Genomic DNA, 19,542 nt, shown 5'->3' on the forward strand with positions numbered 1-19,542 from the left:
GTGATGTCTGGTAAATTATACGTTATTTATTGTTGATTCCTGTTACATTTATATTTAATTGTTATTGCTTGTTATTCAATTTAAATTTTATTGCTTGTTTGTAATATAGTTTATCGCATTTTACTCTCTTTATATTTTATTGCTTGTTTTGTTTGGATAGTTAAATATATGTAATTTTAAAAATGTTATGAATTAATTAATATAAATTTAAAAGTTATTTGCTACTGACTTTGTAACATTATCAATAGTTCTAAGGGAGTTTCAATGTAGTATAAATTGAAATGGGTGTAACTAAAAACTTTCACAAGACTGCCAGATATTAAGGAGTTATATATATTTTTTTTAATGTATTAATTTACCCTGCACACACTCTTGTGGTACATGGGGATTGTAAATTATCCTGTTTATTACTGAATAAAGATTTTGTGACTTGTGACACACACACACACACACACACACACAGATAGATAGATATATGGCATCACCACGTGCATTATAAATTATTATAGCCTGGATAAGAATAAATGGATTAAATTTTTCTCACCACTCAAAAGACTCCAAAACAAATATCTTTACTGAGAATAAAAATAAAGTTTTCAGATCATTGTCCTGTACTATATATATGGATAAGCTCAGCCTATCACTCAAGAGGTTGAAAAGATTTTATTTCTCTCTATTTGTAAATCTGTACATATAATATCTCACGAACAAAATTACCTATAGACTTGAAATTTTACATGAAGCTTTTTTATATGAGGAACATCGAGTATTATAATGGCACATGTATTTACATATATTTACAATGGTCTGATGGATCTTTTGAGATGATGGCAATGGGAAAATCATAGAATAAATAAATGTTCAAACAGACTTGAATACAATCATAAACATTTTAAAAAGTGAAAAATAGTGGATTGGATGGTAAGACTTTCGTAACATTCTGTCAAGCCTTCTAATATTCCATTGAATCAGTGAGCACATGGCCTCCATGGGTCTGACAGAGTTTGAAAAAGACAGATATATTTATGAAAAAATATTAATCACTGTCGTATTGTAACCACATAAAAACAAATTTAACTTAACAAACAAAATTTTGTATTTGAGTAAATTTCTTTCTAAATATTGTACTTTTGGCATAAAAATGCAAAAGCTCTTGTTAAATTAAAGATAAAGGTCAGTAGTCTTGTAAAATTAGTACATGAATCACCTTTGAATAGACAAGATAGAGTTATACATCCCTCCATAGGATTTCACTGACCATTAGCAAAGCTTATAACTTAGGCTCATATCTCAAGTATGAATTGAGCTTTAGCCTCCTAAGACCCAAGGGAAAAATTAAAAATGTTTTAAGCAAAAACCTGATGTTCTTTTAAAAGTACAAATATTTCTACTTCGGTAAGACCCAGGGATTTTTCCACATTTTTCAAGTTAAAACCTAATGTCCGTTTAGAAGGACAGAGTTTTAGGGAATTTTTTTACCAAGAAGGAAATATTTGTATGTTAGATGTTGGCAAACTCTGCTGACTTGTTGTTTTTTTAGGTTGTCAGTCATCACATGTGTGTTCAGTTAGCTGGCTAGTTTAGCCATAAACATAACCTCCAGAAAGATGGCTTCACCAAGGAAGCGGAGGCTTTATTTTCAACATCATTGTAAGTATTAAAAAATATTGATTGTTAATATTTTCTCATTAGAAACATGCAGTATAATATATATAGCTAGTATATAAAAATTGAAACTCATTGAAAATCTACTGGAAAAGACTGGTTTTTATCATTAAAAAGATGTGTCCTTATAAAAGTACATTGGGTTTTAAAACTGTTTTTATCTAAAAGTGGATTGTCCTAATATAAGGACACCAGGCTTAAGTGACTACACATTTCATATAGATGTGTTTCCTGTAATTGTTGACACTTTTTAGGAAAATAGACAATTTTGAATAAATTTACCTGTTTTACACATTTATTTAGTTAATTTAATTTCAAAAAAGGATGAACATTTAGGCCTATGAAGTTTTCGCTCTTATTTAAAGTTACAAAAAACTGTTTTACAGCCATGGATAACATAATTTAATTGTTCCAGTAAACAATGCAGAAATTATGAACACCATCAACCAGCTTGATGACTCCGACATGGATGTTTCGGAGGATGATGACCAAGATACTAATTTGGGGAGGGACATCCAAAACCAACCAGTAATAGATCTATTGGATGGTTCGTAGGTGGTCAAAGACAGAAAAAAGTAAATTACAGTGCCTCAGCCTCAAGTGATAAAGGCGTACAATACACATATGGGAGGTGTTGATATGTCAGACCGTATGCTATCATATTGTTCTTCCAGACAACGGACAAGGAAGTGGACCACTAGAATAATAATGCACCTGTTTGATTTAGCCATATCCAATTCCTGGCTTTGCTACCGAGAAGACAAGATCAAGTCAAACATACCATTAAAAAAGTGGCACAACTAAGAAAGTACAAGATGGATTACGGAGAGTATTTAATTGAATCAAACTCTATTCTTAGTGACAGTGAAGATTCAGAGTACCTCACAGATGAAGAGGTTACACCTGGAAGAAATCCCAAGGAACTTCCAAGTGTGAGATTTAGGACACATGGGAACCACTTACCTGAAATTACGCCAGGAGTACAGCAGAGATGCAAAAACTCCAAATGTTCAAAGAAAACATCGGTAATGTGTACCAAATGTAAGGTCCATTTATGTTTAGTAGCACAAAGGAATTGTTTTTTTTTAACTTTCAACAATGTTAAGCCCTTTTTAACTTATAAACAACTAGTGTAACTATGTGTTTAAAGAAAACATCAGAGACGTGTACAAGTGTAAGGTCCATTATTTTTAATAGCACAAAGAAACAGGAACCATATTTTAATTTAAAAAATATTAAGCCTTTTTTAACTAAATTGAGTATTTAACTGTTTGATTAAACTAAAATGAAATAAAGGTAAGTTTAAAAAAATAATGTCTCTTGATTTCACTACCCTGTATTTTACCCAATGAAAACCCGGTGTACTTTTAAAAGGACTATACAAAATTGTATAAATATATCAAATATACTGTTACATATTGTTTTTATAGTGTCTAAGTAGGTTATTGAATAAGAAATTATTAAAAAAAACTTATTCCAAAGTTCAAAATTTCCCTGGGTTTTACTTGAGTACAAAATGTTGTCCTTCTTGCAGGACATTGGGTCTTAGTGACTTAAAGGTGTACATTGAACTTGGGTTTTACTTAAGTACAAATTAATGTCCTTTTAAAAGTACGCCAGGCCTTAGGAGGATAAACTTCAAGTTTTGCATATTTTGCTTAGGTATCACTGAGAGATTCTGGAAAAATCCCTCTTTGTCTGTATATTTACCTGTATGTCACTTTTCTGTTGGATATCTTAAGAACAAATTAAGCTATGGACTTAAAATGATGCATGTAACAATATTTTTATTTAGCCAACATCTTGTTCGATAATGGGCAAGTCCCTTTATAGAATTTGGCTTAGCCTTTCTTGACCTAAATATTCACAGGCTATTTATATTATACTTTATATTTGTAGACTTTAAATTTGACATGAAACTTCATTTCTTCACAAACAAGAATGAGTTTGATGGAGGTGCTTGTCTATCCATAAGACGGAAGATTAAACATATGCGAAAAAAATAACAGGATTATCAGAGAAAATTAGAAGAGCAGACAGAAAATACAACATTTGAACCACTTTTAAAAGGAAATATTTTGCAAAACCCAAACAAAAAAATTGTGCTAAGACTCAAAAACTGTGTTTTCAGTATATCATGTTCTTGTAATAGACATTAGAATACAAATTTGAGACAAAAAGGTCCACTATTAATTCGTCTTTTGCTTTATTTATTTATTAACCTGTTCTTTGCCCTTGCTTAACTAGTTACTGATATAAATAAATAAATAAACATTTGACTTACCAAGTAAATGCACTTGGCAGGAGATTGGATTGACATTTTTCACAAAAAATATTGTCACATTGACAGTTCACAACATACTAACCTTGAACCAGTCTCATTGCAGAGGGGAGGAATCAGATTACACGGCAGTATAGCCAACATGTCAAAAAAAATCCTTCTGGCTGTGAGAGCCTCAATACACTTAATTTCTGGATATGCCTCATAGAATGTCACTTTCCATTTACAAAACATTTCAAATATTTTAAACTGAAGAGGAAACTCACATGCAGGCATAGGCATAGGCATGAGTAATGAGTACTGGGGACTAAAAGCACTGCTTCCTGATGAAGAACTGAAGCTTGCTGCTGAACCACCAAAGCCTCCTGGTGAAGCACCAAAAGCTGCTACTCCTATTGGAGCATATCCCAACATGTCATTTGAACCTGTCACAAATAATAGGATTATGTTATGTAATTTGAAAAGTGAATGAATGAATTCATATTTTATTAAAAGAGGTTAGGTTTATAAGTACTTTTTTATACTTACTTTGTGCCAATAAATATAAATACATGATTATCTATAATATAAAAACAATCAATCCAAAAATGTGTTAGTAAACATAAATGAAACATAACAATATTATAACTTTTTTTAACTATTGTTGGATAGGGTAAACCGTTTTGAGGTCTGGTTTGGTGCATTGTGTTCTACTAAATAGACCTTTAATTTTATGTATATCTCGACCTACTTTCTAATTCAAGATTTTCATCTGACTCCTTGCAGGCCTTAACCCTGAAGTGATAAGAACCTGATAATCGTAATAAACAAATAGATTTATATGGGTAATATTGATGAACCAAATCTCATTGTTGTATAAACAACAAACAGTGGAAAAATTATTAAACCATTCTATGACTTTTCAAGCACACTGTATGTGTTTATGTAGTATCACACATATACATAATAATATACATTAACATGTACATAAACATATTTAAGTGTATATGATTATTACAAATAAACCAACTAGTTCTACACAACGTAACATAATAATAATAAAGTATAATTAAGTTTTCTTGGTTGTTTAAAATATCTTCTTATAATATATGAGGTGTGTTCAAAAAGTAATGGGACTTTTTAAGTATTGCGGGTTTGGAGTCCAATTGTCAAAATTATTTTATATAGGTTTTATTTTGATTATAATAAAATACTTATTTTATTATATTCATGCTCCTGAAGTATAATACAGTTTACACCTGTATTCATTGTTTACTTTTTCAATGGCAGCTGCTAAGGTTAAATGTATTTTATTAACTCAGTGATTTTTGTTTGTTAAAAGAAATGGATCGAAGAATTTGCATCACATTTTGTGTGTGGAAAAATTAAATAAAGTGAACAAAGTGTGGGAAATGTAAAAAAAGGCCTATGGTGAATGTGCTATGAGTAAAACAAGGATTTACAAGTGGTATAAATGTTTTGAAGATGGCCATGGACATTGAAGAAAATGAACTTTTCAGACACCCCAGCACATCAACAATCAATGAAAAAAACGTGAAAAAATGGTTATGAACAATTACAATATTACGATCAGAGAAGTTGATAATGATATTAGTATGTCAATTGGCATGAAATATTTTTGAATGATATGAGTATGAAACATGTGGCAGAAACACTTGCTCTAAAATTGTTGAATTTTGAACAAAACCAAGTTGCAAAGGGAAGTTGCTCAGGAGTCACTAAATGAAGTCAACAACAATGCAGAATTAATAAAAAGTGTTATGACAGGTGAAAAAATATGGTGTGGATATGACGTAGAAACTAAGGCTCATTCTTCCCAGTGGAGACATTCTGGATTGCCAAGACCGAACAAGGCTCAACAAGTGAAGTTGAACGTGAAGGTTATGCTCTCTTTGTTCTTCCATTTTAATGGCATAGTGCATCATGAATTCTCGCCACAAGGTCAAATGGTCAGTACTATTGATTGGCAAGTTCAATTCCGTTTACTTGAATCAATCCGAAAAAACACCCGGATTTGTGGCAAAATAATTCATTGCTTTTGCACTATGTAAATGCATCTGCTCACATTTCATTGCTTGTTTGTGAATTTTTTACCAAAAACAAGTACTGTAATGATAGCGCAGGCTCCATATTCTCCAGACATACCTCCATGTAACTCTTTTTATTGTATACTTTTCTTTATATTTTATATGCCGTCATTTTTTACAAGCATAGTTGACATTAAAATTAAATCGCTGAGAGAGCTAAAGGCTATCCCAAAAATCGAGTTTGAGAATAGTCTCCTCTTCACCCAAGATGACATAACTGACAGATATTTTGCCATCTCTCTATTGTGGATGTAACATGGGATCTCAACAAGATATGGTCTTTACTACCAACCTTACCCATCCTGAATGTCATATGAGAAGCAACGCAATTAGAACTAAATGCAAAGAGACGTTTCATCAGTTTTTGTTTTAAGTGACCAGCAATGTACACAAACAATTTTGTCTCAGGTATGTGTTTTAAATGAGTGACAAATATATTAAACACTTGTAAAGAATCTCTTAGTTGTAACTGAAAAAATTATTTTCAATTTATCCCTGTATAAAATGATGGTATGAACAAAGAAACATTTTGGAACACTCACCAGGTTTCACTTGTGTCGTGTCCACAGCAGACTCAGTTTCGTTCGGTTTGACGACAACAAGAGAAGTGAGCGGAGTCACAAAAGAGTACTGGAACATTTATTATTAAATTATATTAATTATAACTGATATTAATTAAACATGATATGGTTTTGATCTGTGATTTTTAAAATCTGTGCTATATAATTAGTATTTATTGAACACTTAAAGAAAGTATGTAACATTAACCATATTTCTCAATTGCTTCAGTAAAAGAGGGATGATGATTGAGATTCTTTAATTGAAACAGAAGGCAATCTTGAATTTGTAAGGCAATTTTTATCCGATTCTGAAATTTTAATAGTTAAAAATTCAAAATTAAAATTTCAGAATCGGAATAAAAATATCCTTACAAATTCAAGATTGCCTTCTATTTCAATTAAAGATTCTCAATCATGAGATAATGAGATTTATTCCAAAAAAATATAAACTTTACAAACAAGATTATTAAGGAATATAATCTAACCACATTAACAAGTTGCGTGGTTAGATAAAACTAAACAATAAACAAGGAAAGGTCTGATAACAGTCCAGTTTGCTCTGAAAAGGACTTGATGTGCAGATCACTGCGGTATATTGAAAGTTTCTCACTATATTTAACTAAAGTTAACGTTAAAATAAAAATACATTAACGTTGATAAGAGCACAACTTAATCATTTAAACTCTGGTCAATCTTATTCTTACATACAATGTTTTAATATACATAAAAGACTAATATATTGAAGACTTTAAATCATCTATGTAAAAAAATACAATTTATCTAATGACAATATTTTCTTAACATTTTAGACTAATGGAAATAATATTAAGATTCTACAAAATGTTTTGTTATATTGGTTACTAATTAATAGAGAATACATTAAAATAAAATAATTGTCTATAAAGGGGAAGAATTTTAGTTTGTATATGAGAAAAAGAAAGAATTCAGTTAAGAATATTTTAGACTAATCTGTTTGTGTATAATATCTATCTGTTCAGTTTGACTAAGTAACCAATTAGTTATAGCATTACAAAAAGAATTTAAGGTTTTAATTTTTTTTAATTTTATTTGGAATTTGATTAAACAAATGTGGACCCATGTAGGAAAACGAACGCCTGAAAGCTAGTTTATTAACTTTGGGTTTTTGGATAAGACCCCTTTGCAAATTTCTTGTGACGTATTGTTTTTGTTGTTCAATATTATTTCTATTTCCACTTCTTATAAAAAATAATCTTAATACTTTATAAATAAAAAATATATTGTATGGGAAAAGTTTGTAATTGTTGGTAAAGAGGATAAGAAGTCTCGCCTTTTTTTCCTTAAGATCAAATGTATAAAAGTGTTTTGTGTTACTCTAATATCGTCTGTTTTTGTTTTTGGAGCTGCTCCCCAGCATACAATACCGTACTGTAATCTAGAGTAAATTAGTGCATAATACAGAGTACGTAACAGATTTTCGTCACAAAAATTTCTCAAAAAATAAAACTTCCTAATATTACTTCTAATTTGATTTTGGATGAAAGATATGTTTTTTCCAATTTATTTTCTGGTCAAAATATACACCTAAATACTTTTAAAAATTCACCTCTTCTAATTCAATACATTTACATGTAATAAAGGTTGTACAAGTTTCTTCGTGATACTTCACAGGCACGTCAAAACCAAAGCCCTTAAAATCAAAATTGATAAACTTAGTCTTATTTACATTTATTTTTATTAGACCAGGCTCTTAACAGTCTAAGATCATTATTTATTTTTTCCCATAAGTTATTTCAACATGTATCTGAATATAAATAAGCAACATCGTCAGCAAAGGCACTGATTGTGCCATTAAAATTTTGTTTTAACAAATCATTAATAAAAATAATAAACAAATTAGCCGAGATGACAGCCTTGTGGGACTCTGGCCTTTACAGTAAGAGGCGCACTCAAGTGATTGTCCACTCTCACTTGCTGGACCCGGCCGATTAGCTTTTAAACCACTGGAGAGCTGCGCCTCTGATTCCAGCTGCCTCCATTATTTTTCAAATAGAATATTATGGTCGACTAGGTCGAATGCCTTTGTAAAATCTACAAAATCTCCGGAAGTTTTTTCATTCCTATTCATTTTACTATAAATTGAGTCAGCGAATTGCACCAAAGCATCTTCCGTCCCTATTCCTGCAGTAAAACCAAATTGGTTTTTGGACTGAAAATTTGTAATTTAAAAAAAATCCATCAATCTTGATTTTATACATTTTTCTATTATTTTTGAAAAAAACTGAGAGTAGGCTAATTGGACGAATTTGTTCTATACTAAAATTATTTGCTTTTTTGAAAATAGGTACAATTATACTTTTTTTCAGACTATCAGGAAAAATACCTGTCAAAAAGCTCAAATTAATTATATGTACAAGAATATGTGAAATATTTACAGCAATCTTCTTTACAAGCTCGACATTAATACCGTCATATCCAGTGGACTTTTTGTTTTTTAGTTTCCTGATAACATTCTCTAATTCTGTTTTGTCAACTGGAGAAATAAAAAATGATTGCATTTGGTTGACAAAGCTTACATTCAAAGCAGGGTCGTTAACGATAATGTTATCAGCAACACTAGAAACATTAGCCAGATAAGAATTGATTTCATTTGCAATCAACAGCGGGTCTTCAACGACTGAACCATCTTCCAGTACTACCTTATCGAACTTTGTGTTTCCTATAGCACCGGTTAACCTATTTACAATCCTCCACTGCTGACTGGTATCACCTCCACAACTGCCTATTAACCTCGAGTAAAAATTATTTTTAGTTTTTTCTATATCAGATTTTAAATGTGACACATATCGATCAAAGTATTTCTTAAAGTTATTGTCATATGGTCTTCTTTTATATATTTTATATAACTTGTTTCTTTTTTTAATTCTACTTAAAATGCTAACGTTTATCCAAGGACTAACAAGTTTTGCTTTGCATAAACGGTTTGAAAAATAAATTTAAATTTTATTACGTTGCACAATATTAGTTAATATATTTATAAATTCATTGTAGCAATGATTTACATCAGCTGAAGTTAAAATTTCCTTCCAATCAAAAAGTTCTATTTCAAGTTTAATTTTTTTCCAGATCATAAACCCATTTATTAAATGATTCGGATTTCACATTTTTTATAACGGTAGGCTTCAACTTAAGCCCAACAGGGCAGTGGTCTGTTAAACCTATGTCAAAAATGGCACTATTGAATAAGTTTATATTTTTGAACCTTATAAAAATATGGTCCACACAAGTGGAGCTGTGCAGAGTAATTCTTGTAGGATTATTATCACCGATATGAAACCATTATTCGACATTAGGCTCATATACTTATGCACACAAGGAAGATCTTTTAGAATATCTAAGTTTGCACCCCCAATGAAAATTGTATTATTAGTTATATTTAAAAGTTTGGTTTCCAATTCATTAATAAAATTATACTCAGAAAATTCGTGTAATCGATATATACAAAATATGTTGAAATAATTATTATCAAGTTAAGTAACGTTAGACGTTAAGTAAAAGGCAATCCGCAGTTGTCATTGTACACTCCACTTCCCTAACATTAACATTTTCGTTACAAAAACACAACACTCCTCCGGCCCTGTAAGTGTCATTACACTTTGCTTTAACATTATATCCCGGAATTTTGAACAAATTTACTTCCTCACTTTGAATCCATATTTCCGATAGAATTATAAAATCTATTTTTGTATTTAATTGGCTTTCTTAATTATCATCATCCCTCTTTTGCTGAAGCTTTCTGGTGAATGTTATTCACACTGACGAGAAACAGTGGCAATTGCCTTATTTAATTTCAATAAACATTGAATCGCAAAAAGCACTTTTTGCGATTTATACAATTTAATTTAAATAAAAGTCGTTTGACAGGTTTTTTTTTTTTTTTTTTTTTTTTTTTTTATAAGGGGCAAAAAACGCTGAGGTTATCATTGCCCTCAAGAAAGAATTGACACCTACTCGTATCTGGTAGTGTCAATTAGGTACATACAGATTACATTGTATATAACAAAAATAGGAATTACGACAAGTAGGTGAGTAAATAATTTATACTTAAAACTAGATAACAATAAATATAACAAGGGAAAGACTGTAGAGAGGTCTTAACCTATATAAAAGACTAAAACGATAAATAGAACATAAATAAGGACAAGGGTACATAACATTGATTAAATAAACTGTAAAAACTTAACAAATTTTACTGCCACCAAGAAAGCTGTAAAGGGGCTAATTTGGCAGCTGTCAAGATAATGATACATAAAATAAATAATAAAATTTATAAATATTATCAACAATAGATAATCTGAATAAATAAGTTTAACATTAAATTATATTTTATTAATCAGCGACGTTGCATTCAGAAAACACAGCAATCTTTGAGTTGCCGTCTCGTCATCACAAAGAATATCGTTCAACGAAGCCGGCAGATTCGAGTTGCGCCTATGTACCGAATAGCGAGGGCAGTCAACAAGCACATGTTTGACAGTAATGACAGTGTCACATGTGACGCAGACCGGAGGATCATCTCTACTCATGAGGAAGCCATGTGTGAGAAGCGTGTGGCCTAGCCGCAGGCGACACAACACAACCTCCTCACGACGACTCGGGCGGTTCGCTGTCTCCCAGAGTCCAACGCAGTCTTTAATACGTCGCAACTTGTTGTTGACGACTGCCCGCCAATCGCTATTCCATTTGGCTTTCAGTTTGCCCTTCACTACCGGGGTAATGTCGGAAGAAATCATCCGTGCGGTGTAAGGCTCGAGTTGTAATGCTTCCTTAGCTCCTCTATCTGCCAGCTCGTTTCCGGATACTCCAATGTGTCCAGGTACCCAGACAAGGAAGACAGCAACACCTTCGGACTGAAGGGAAGACAAAGAGTGCCATATTTCGCGGATGATGATGTGTTTTGAAAACATGTCGCTGATGGCTTGTATACCACTAAGGGAGTCGCTGCAGATAAACCAATTTTTTTAGTCACAGGAAACGTTATATTTAGGGCCTTTTGGATGGCTGTTAATTCGGCCGTGAAAATGGAAGAGTCGTTGGGGAGACGAAATCCGTACTGTCTTACCCCAGTGACGAAAGCACATCCAGTTCTACAACGTTCCTTTGACCCGTCAGTATAGACAACATCGCAAGGTGCGAGGCTGCCTAGTATTTGACGGAATTCTTGTTGGTAGACTGTTTCTGGAGTGGAGACTTTTTTAAACCTAGAGAGATTTAAAATAGTTTGTAGGCATTGAGACGCTCCAGGGTGGGATATCACATTGATGAACGACTTTAAACTGGTAATCGTTTAGGCCTATTTCATAAGCGTAGGATTTGGCCCTAACGCCTAAGGGTGAAGGAAGATTTGGTCTCGCTAGGAAAGAATTATAGAGTGGATTTCGCAGGACCGGTTCAAACGCAGGGTTTTCTGGCTTCCCTGAAAGAGCGTGAACATAGTTTAGGGACAGTTGTTGTCGTCTATGCGAAAGAGGGGGTTCTCCCGTTTCTGCGAGAAGACTGTTAATAGGAGAAGATCGAAAAAGCTCCAGTGGCCAGTCTTAAAGCAGAATTATGGACTGGGTCAAGCATTTTGAGAGCACTGGGTCTTGCGGACCCATATGCTTGACATCCATAATCTAGACAGGAGCGGATGGTGGCTTTGTAGAACCTGAGCATGCATGTCCTGTCAGCCCCCCCATTTTGTTCCGCTTAAAGCTCTCAGTATGTTCAAGCGCTTCACGCATCGATCTTTTAGGTCTTTCAGGTGAGGCACCCAAGTTAGCCGGGTATCAAATGTGAGACCCAGGAATCTGATATTGTCACAAGTAGTGATTGTCTGACCCAGCAAAGAGAGCGTTGGCTGCTCAACGGTACGCATTCTGGAGAAAACGATGGCTTTTGTTTTAGGTGGCGAAAAAGAAAAACCCGTAACTCCGCACCACTGCTCAAGCCTGTTGATGGTAAGCTGTAAAGCTCTCTCCCCCACCGCTAGCTTCTTTGTAGAAATGTAAATAGAGAAATCATCTACAAACAAAGAACAGCGCACAGGAGGGGTAACGCAAGGCGATATGTTATTGATTGCAATGGCAAACAGAGTACAGCTTAGAACGCTACCTTGTGGAATACCATTTTCCAGCGTGAATGAATCGGAAATGGTTTGTCCCAAGTTTGACCTGTATGGTTCTTTCCGACAAGAAGCCCTGTATGAAAGAAACCATGTGGCCCCCTACACCCCAAGATATTAAAGCATTTAATATCCCCCCTTCTCCAAGCTTTGTCATAAGCCTTGGAAATGTCAAAGAATACAGCGATCAACTGTTTTCTTTCAATAAAGGAATTCAGGATTGCCGATTCCAAGGCAAGTAGATGGTCACTTGTAGACCGGCCTTGTCGGAATCCGCACTGGGAAGGTGAAAGAAGATGATTTTTCTCCAGAAACCAAACAAGGCGTCTGTTGACCATCCTTTCGAATACTTTGCAGAGACTGCTAGTAAGCGAAATTGGTCTATAGCTTCCTGGAGAAGTTCTATCTTGGCCCGGTTTTTGGAGAGCGATAATGTGTGAACGACGCCAAGAATTAGGGAATGTGTTTTCTAAATATATTCTATTATATAATTTTAGAAGATCTTGTTTTCCATCCTCCGTCAGGTTCCGCAACATGGCATAATGTATGTTATCGGGACCTGGAGCAGAATTTGATGTCGCCTTTAGTGATGAATCAAGTTCATCAGTGGTAAAGGGAAGGTTTAAAGGAGAGTTGTTGTTAATATTTAAATTTAGAGGATGTCTTTCTGTATTTGTTTTGAAATTTTGAAACTCCCTATTGTAAGATGACGTTTTTGAAATTTCCGCAAAATGTGAGCCGAGTAAATTGGAAACTGTCAAGGGATCAGTTACCACATCGGTACCATTTTTCAGAGCAATAAAAGAAGGTGGGGAGGTCTTACAGCAAACAGATCGAAGCTTCCTCCAAACATCAGATGCAGGAGTAGTTCGTTTTATTTGATCTGTGTAGTCCAGCCAGGACTGCCGCCGTCTCTGTCTAAAAACCTGTCTTGCTTTTGCCCGTGCTCTTCTGTACCTACTTAAATTTTCTTCATTCGGTGATCTGTTGAACTGTCTTAAACATTTTCGACGCTCCTTTAGAGCCGCCGAACATTCTTCAGACCACCAAGAAACCTGGCGTTTGTTTGGTGAACCTGAGGATTTTGGAATGCTTCGCTCTGCGGATGTTATAATATTGGTTGTAAATAATTCAGTAGCTGTATTTATGTCGTTTAATTCGATATTAGTAGTTTGAGAAACTATGTTCCTTTTGTACTCGTTCCAGTCAGCCCTCTTAATTTTCCACCTGGGACACCTGCCTGTCAAAGATGGGAAGGATTGAAAAGCCACGGCAATTGGGCGCATGGTCCACTCCCTGACAGGTCGGGAAGTACGGACCAATGCACTCGAGTTGCCACGACCGGACTGCAGATTGACAGGTCGATTGCCGACCATATGCCAGTCCTAGGGCACATGTAAGTGGCCGACTCGTCATTTGAGAACGACCGCTGCCACTTCATCCCACAATCCCGCAACCATGTTACCCCTCCGATCAGAATGGCTGGAACCCCAAGAGCGATGATGTGCATTGAAATCACCAACCATTAAGAAAGGAGAAGGGAGTTGGCTGTACAGATCACGTAGATCATCAAGAGATAAATCAAAAGGGGAAGGTGGGATATATATGGAGCAGATGGTTAATTTAAAAGGAACGTCGATTGAAACTGCTACTGCCTGGAGGTTTGTGACGATGTTCAAGGCTCTAGCATTAACAGAAGAATCTGCTAGAATAGCCACACCTCCACAGGCAATTTGTTGGTGATGATCTAGGCGAAAGATGTCATAACCATTTTGTTTGAAAAGAGTATAGAGGAGACAATTTTGTCTCTTGTAGGCAAAATAAATTTAGGTTTTCTTGTATTGATAAGTAATTTTAAGTCTTCAAAGTGGCTTCTCAAACCATTAATATTCCATTGTAACAGCAATTTTTATATTATATTATATATTTTATTTTGTGCTAGTTCATCGTAATTTTTTTTTCTTTGTTTAGATTACAGGACGGAAGTTACCATGAACAGTTTGGAACTCTGTCTGCATCTCCAAAGGGTCCTCAACCATATCATCATCAAGTGATAATTGGGAGGATTTGGACGAGGATGGATTAGTCTTTTTTACTAGGAATTTGGATCTGTTTTCTGATTTTTTCTTGTATATTTCTTTTTTTAGTTTTGTCGGCGAGTTTTTTCCTCTCTTCCAAAGATAAGGCGGGTTTCGTATTTTGTTGCACCCTATCTCTGAAAGTAGGAGTAAACTGTTGGGCGACCTTGAATGTGTGTGTTGGATTTAGTATGGGGCGTGTGGACTGCTTGGGAAGGATTACCGGTGGATGCCAACGGATGTTGTCCGGTACCGGCTGCAAGCTGCTTAACCAAAGCGGCAACCTGTTTCTGTTAATTTGAGTACCATACCCTCCAAGGCGGTACATGACGGCACTGTGCGGATTGTACTGGGGCTGAAGCAGCTTCAGAGTACGAGACTCCCTTTTTAGGGGTTGGAGCGATTCTTCTCCTGTACTCTTTGCGGGCTTCGTTAAAGGAGAGTTTGTTAAGAGTAACAATCTTCAATACTTCCTTTTCTTCTAAGTAAACTCTACACTCCTTCGAGGTGGCCGCGTGTTTTCCCTTACAGTTCACGCATCTGACGTCGTTCTTGCAACCTTCCTCTTGGTGGCCTTCATCGCCGCAACGGGAACAAGTCTCAGGGCCCGAGCACGTCTTAGTAGAGTGCCCGAATCTCTGACAACGGAAACACCGCTGCGGATTTTTGAAGTATGGCCGTACAGTCAGGGACAAGTAACCAGCCTTAATAGTTTTTTGGGGGTTGAGGAAATGCAAAGGTCAGAATTAAGACCAGGAGTAGGAACCTTTTCTCCCATTCTCCGTCCGAAGCATCCTGACCACATCGGTCACACCATTTCACACTGCAAGCTCGTCCTTGATTTCTTCCTCACTACACACTCCATCAGGTCACGGCAGAAGACGATCCCCTTGGAGGTGTTCAGTGAGGAGTGCGGTTGAAACGACGACTTCGAACCTGATCAAAAAAGTTTGTCATCTGAAGGAACTTCTTGGCTTGGATGTAGTTTGCAGCCTCCACCAAGATAGTTCCATTTCTCAGTTTGCTTACAGATTTAGGCTGACCGCCTGAGGAAACAAAAAGCTTTGTTTATAAGGAAAGGACTAACCTTCGTTAGAGTTTTGCCCTCATCCTTATGACTAACGATTAGGTATAGTGGAGTTTGGAACGTTCATATTTTCTGCGTTTAATTTTTCTTCCACTTTCCTTTGTTTTACATACGATTCATTTTCAGAATCCGACAACTGTCGCTTTTTCTCTGGATCGTTGTCTCTTTCCTCCGAATTCTTGCCCTAAGGGTGGGGTGGTTTGAGTATCCATAGATAAGGTCACCAGCGCATCGTGTTTAGTAGTGCGGGGCCGATTCACCGGGAGCGGGCATGCCCTCGGGTGTCCACAAACCGTAGCTTGGGGGACAACCCATACCTCAGTTCCCCGAGGCCCGGTTTTCCATCGATTACCAAGTCGGGAATACGCGCACAACTTGGACTCGCAACGTGGCAACAGGGGCTCCGACACCCCTGCCTACTGAACACACTTCCTGACCAAGGACCGAAGTGGCTGGCTTCTGAACCAGTACATGACTTACGCCTCGGCAGAGACAAGCTCACATCAGCTCTCACACCGACACCAGATAGGGCACCTAGTGCCGGCTTAAGCACTCCCAGCGAGCCATGTACTGGAACGGTCAGAGGACGGGTACTTAAAAGACCCTGGAGGGGGATTTGGTAGGAATTAGGAAATGGTTAGGTGGGAAGAGGCAGTTATAACGTCATACCCAGGACGTCGTTTGACAGGTATTTGGTCTTCCGATCATATGTTAGTTTGCTTATTTAAACGCATACGTGACAGATACGGCCAAATACAAAAAAAAAAAAAATAATTGAATCAGAAAAAGTAAGCGCTCTGTGGTGGTAATGGTAGCACATTTTCACCCGGCAAAGTGAGAGATCCAGTTCGACTCCCGGCGGAGCAAGTACTTTTTGCGATTCAATGTTTATTTGAAATTATATATATCATATATATATATATATATATATATATATATATAATGTATCTATAAGATAAATCTACCATATTGGTTCATAAGTAATTAAATCTTGAAAAAAAATACCTGTAAAGCTAGGTTAAGAGCTTTTTCTTTTGTTTGGTTTCTCTCTTCAGTTTTATCCAATGAGTCGGCCTTGTCCAAAAGTTGCTGGATTGTCAAATAAGCCCACATCTTTTTCCAGGTGTCCTACACAGCCAAATAGTACATTATAATAGTGGTTAGTTTATTTTAGTTAATTCATTTTACATTGATGACCATATTATCTATTTTTAACTGTTACACTGACACATTATTGTAAATCAATTATGAACTAATTTATTTTTAAGTGCAAAGGTCGTCATAAAAATAAAAATCTCAAGATTTTCTCACGTTCTATTCCCAATATTGTTAGCACCATTATGGCGTTAACACGAACAGCTGTAGTTGACTATTTTTATTCATGCGACTTTAAAATATGTGCAAAATCAATCCCATTAATGTGAATACTATAGTGAAATACACTATCTAAAAGCAAATTAGGTCTGCGTATATTTATATATATATATACAAAATGTGGCTCATATAATTGTTTAGTAAAAAAATGTAAGTAGATAAAAAACTGTTTTTTTTAATAATATCTTATTAAAATTGGGCCATAAAATTATATTATCCAAAAATCTAATGAATAGATATTCTACTAGTATTGACGTTCGTACTATTCAAAGAGCACGATAGCAGTACACTTAATCCAGTCTGCATGTTATATTAGGTAATTTTATAAAATTGAATTTATATTGTAAATAAAGTAAATTGTTTAATTATTTATTGACTAGCCTGGTCGGCTTTTAAGCTTATTCTCCTATTAATGTAATTATTTTTTTTCAAATATTAAGGTGAGAAATCGATAAAATTGTCACCAAATTAATCGATAATAAAATGAACTTATAGATTATGTATAGTGCAATTTTTTAATTCAACACATTTTTAGAGCTATTTGCTACATAAATATATATTACTAATTAGTTCTGCCCTACATAAATAATATTTTAAACAGTGGAAACTCGTTTCTACCAAGTTTTTAATGTACTATAATTCATACAATTTAATAAGGAAAATTAAAATTGACCTTACTTCACAGGGTGAAGAGGGTTTAAAAGCATCCTCAAAAGAATACTTGTGGAAGCAACTTTTTTCCAATAGCTTTTTTACTAATTGCGTATCTGTATTGGTTAAGTTTATTTTTATCAAGGGGTAGTTTTCAAGGGTTGAAAGGGGGTAAAAAATTTGATAATTATTATAGAGAATATAAAATATTACTTACTGTATACCTAACATCTTTTTATGTCTTACCAAAGTATTTTTTTATAGTTTTTTTCAATTTATGGGGTTGTTTGCAAGGGTTTGTAAGATTTTAAGGGGTTGAAAATGATTTTAATATGAAGTAATTGTGTTAGAAAACACTTTACTTTACAATTTCACCACTTACTATTTAGACATGTTTTCTTTCTAGCGATAAAATGGCTCAATGTCAATTTTGCCATTAAGGGGTTGTTTACACCCCTTAAAAATAATAGGCGGAGTTCAGATCATTTTCATTTTTGAAGTTAAGGGTAAGATGAGCCTAATTCCAAAATTTTCATGCAAATCGGTTCACAGTAAAAAAATTCGGAGGTAAGACCGTATTTTTCGCTTCAATGACTGCACTAAGATGTTTCAGAGGCTGTATGTACTGAGAAGAATATACCCATTGCCCTTTATTCCAGAAACTGTAATATAAACTCGGTGAGCATACCAAAACACATTAAAAAGAATTTCTTTTGGTGGAAGTTTTCCTTTTTTATAGGCAACCACACAGCTATATTTGCTCACTGATTTAATAGTAGACCTATCAACAGCATAATAACATAAACAGGCTTTAAAGGTCAAATAAATCTTAATAGGAGTTACTTTTTCAGCAATCAAAAATTCGATAACAGTATACTGTTTTACTCGTGTTGACATACAACTTGGGCATGTCTCTCTACTTTCACTTCTCAAAATACTGGATAAAGACAATAACCTCTAACCTGCCCATGCATATTGAGTGGGAATATTATTTCCACATGGCATACCAAGTGCTTCTAAACGCTATTTTGTTTCCACTCTACAAGCATGAGTATCTTATTTTTCAGTCTACTCTTGTATGTTTATATCAGTGTTAATTACAAGAAATTATATTGAGCTATTTTAGGATAAACTATTCTAACTGAGTTACAAAAATGTTAAAACATTACCAAAAGTTTCTGTTTTTTTGGTTTTACAATTATAGGGATAAAATCGATAATTATCGGATATCTGTGAAACCCATTTGCAGTGAGACCACTGAGTTCTCCAATTGTTTTCTTCTCTCCTTTATTTCATTGTTGTTTATTTTTCCTGCAACCACAAGTTCAGAGCCATTGAAGAATACAGGAAAAATCAATTTTAGTCCTTGAAGAGTTGTCAACCTGAAACAAATTCAAGCTCTCATTTTATTTTGTAACATGGATAATTTAAAACTACATAGCATTTAATATAAATTGGTTAAATTACATCAGACTTGATTGGATGGTTTTAAAGATATAATTTACTTTGCTAATATATATGAAACATAATACATCCAAAGACAATTTAGAATTCCAAATCTAATAATATCAGATAAGTCACATAGCCAGCAAAGAACAGTTATTTATGTAAAACCTA

At 34.5% G+C, this 19,542-nt stretch overlaps 1 protein-coding gene across 1 annotated transcript; it reads right to left on the bottom strand.

Moving 5' to 3' along the window:
• Nucleotides 1-3,988: 3,988 nt before the first annotated feature.
• LOC124372463 (inter-alpha-trypsin inhibitor heavy chain H3-like) lies at nt 3,989-19,249 on the bottom strand. Its single transcript, XM_046830865.1, has 4 exons — nt 19,095-19,249; nt 16,906-17,028; nt 6,576-6,663; nt 3,989-4,371 (listed from the first exon to the last, which is right to left on the bottom strand). The coding sequence occupies exons 2-4, from the start codon at nt 17,011-17,013 to the stop codon at nt 4,004-4,006; spliced, it is 564 nt and encodes a 187-aa protein (XP_046686821.1). The 5' UTR covers nt 17,014-17,028; nt 19,095-19,249; the 3' UTR covers nt 3,989-4,003.
• Nucleotides 19,250-19,542: the final 293 nt, after the last annotated feature.

Source organism: Homalodisca vitripennis, unplaced genomic scaffold, assembly GCF_021130785.1.
Source record: "Homalodisca vitripennis isolate AUS2020 unplaced genomic scaffold, UT_GWSS_2.1 ScUCBcl_3330;HRSCAF=8802, whole genome shotgun sequence".
NCBI classification, from domain to species: domain Eukaryota; kingdom Metazoa; phylum Arthropoda; class Insecta; order Hemiptera; family Cicadellidae; genus Homalodisca; species Homalodisca vitripennis.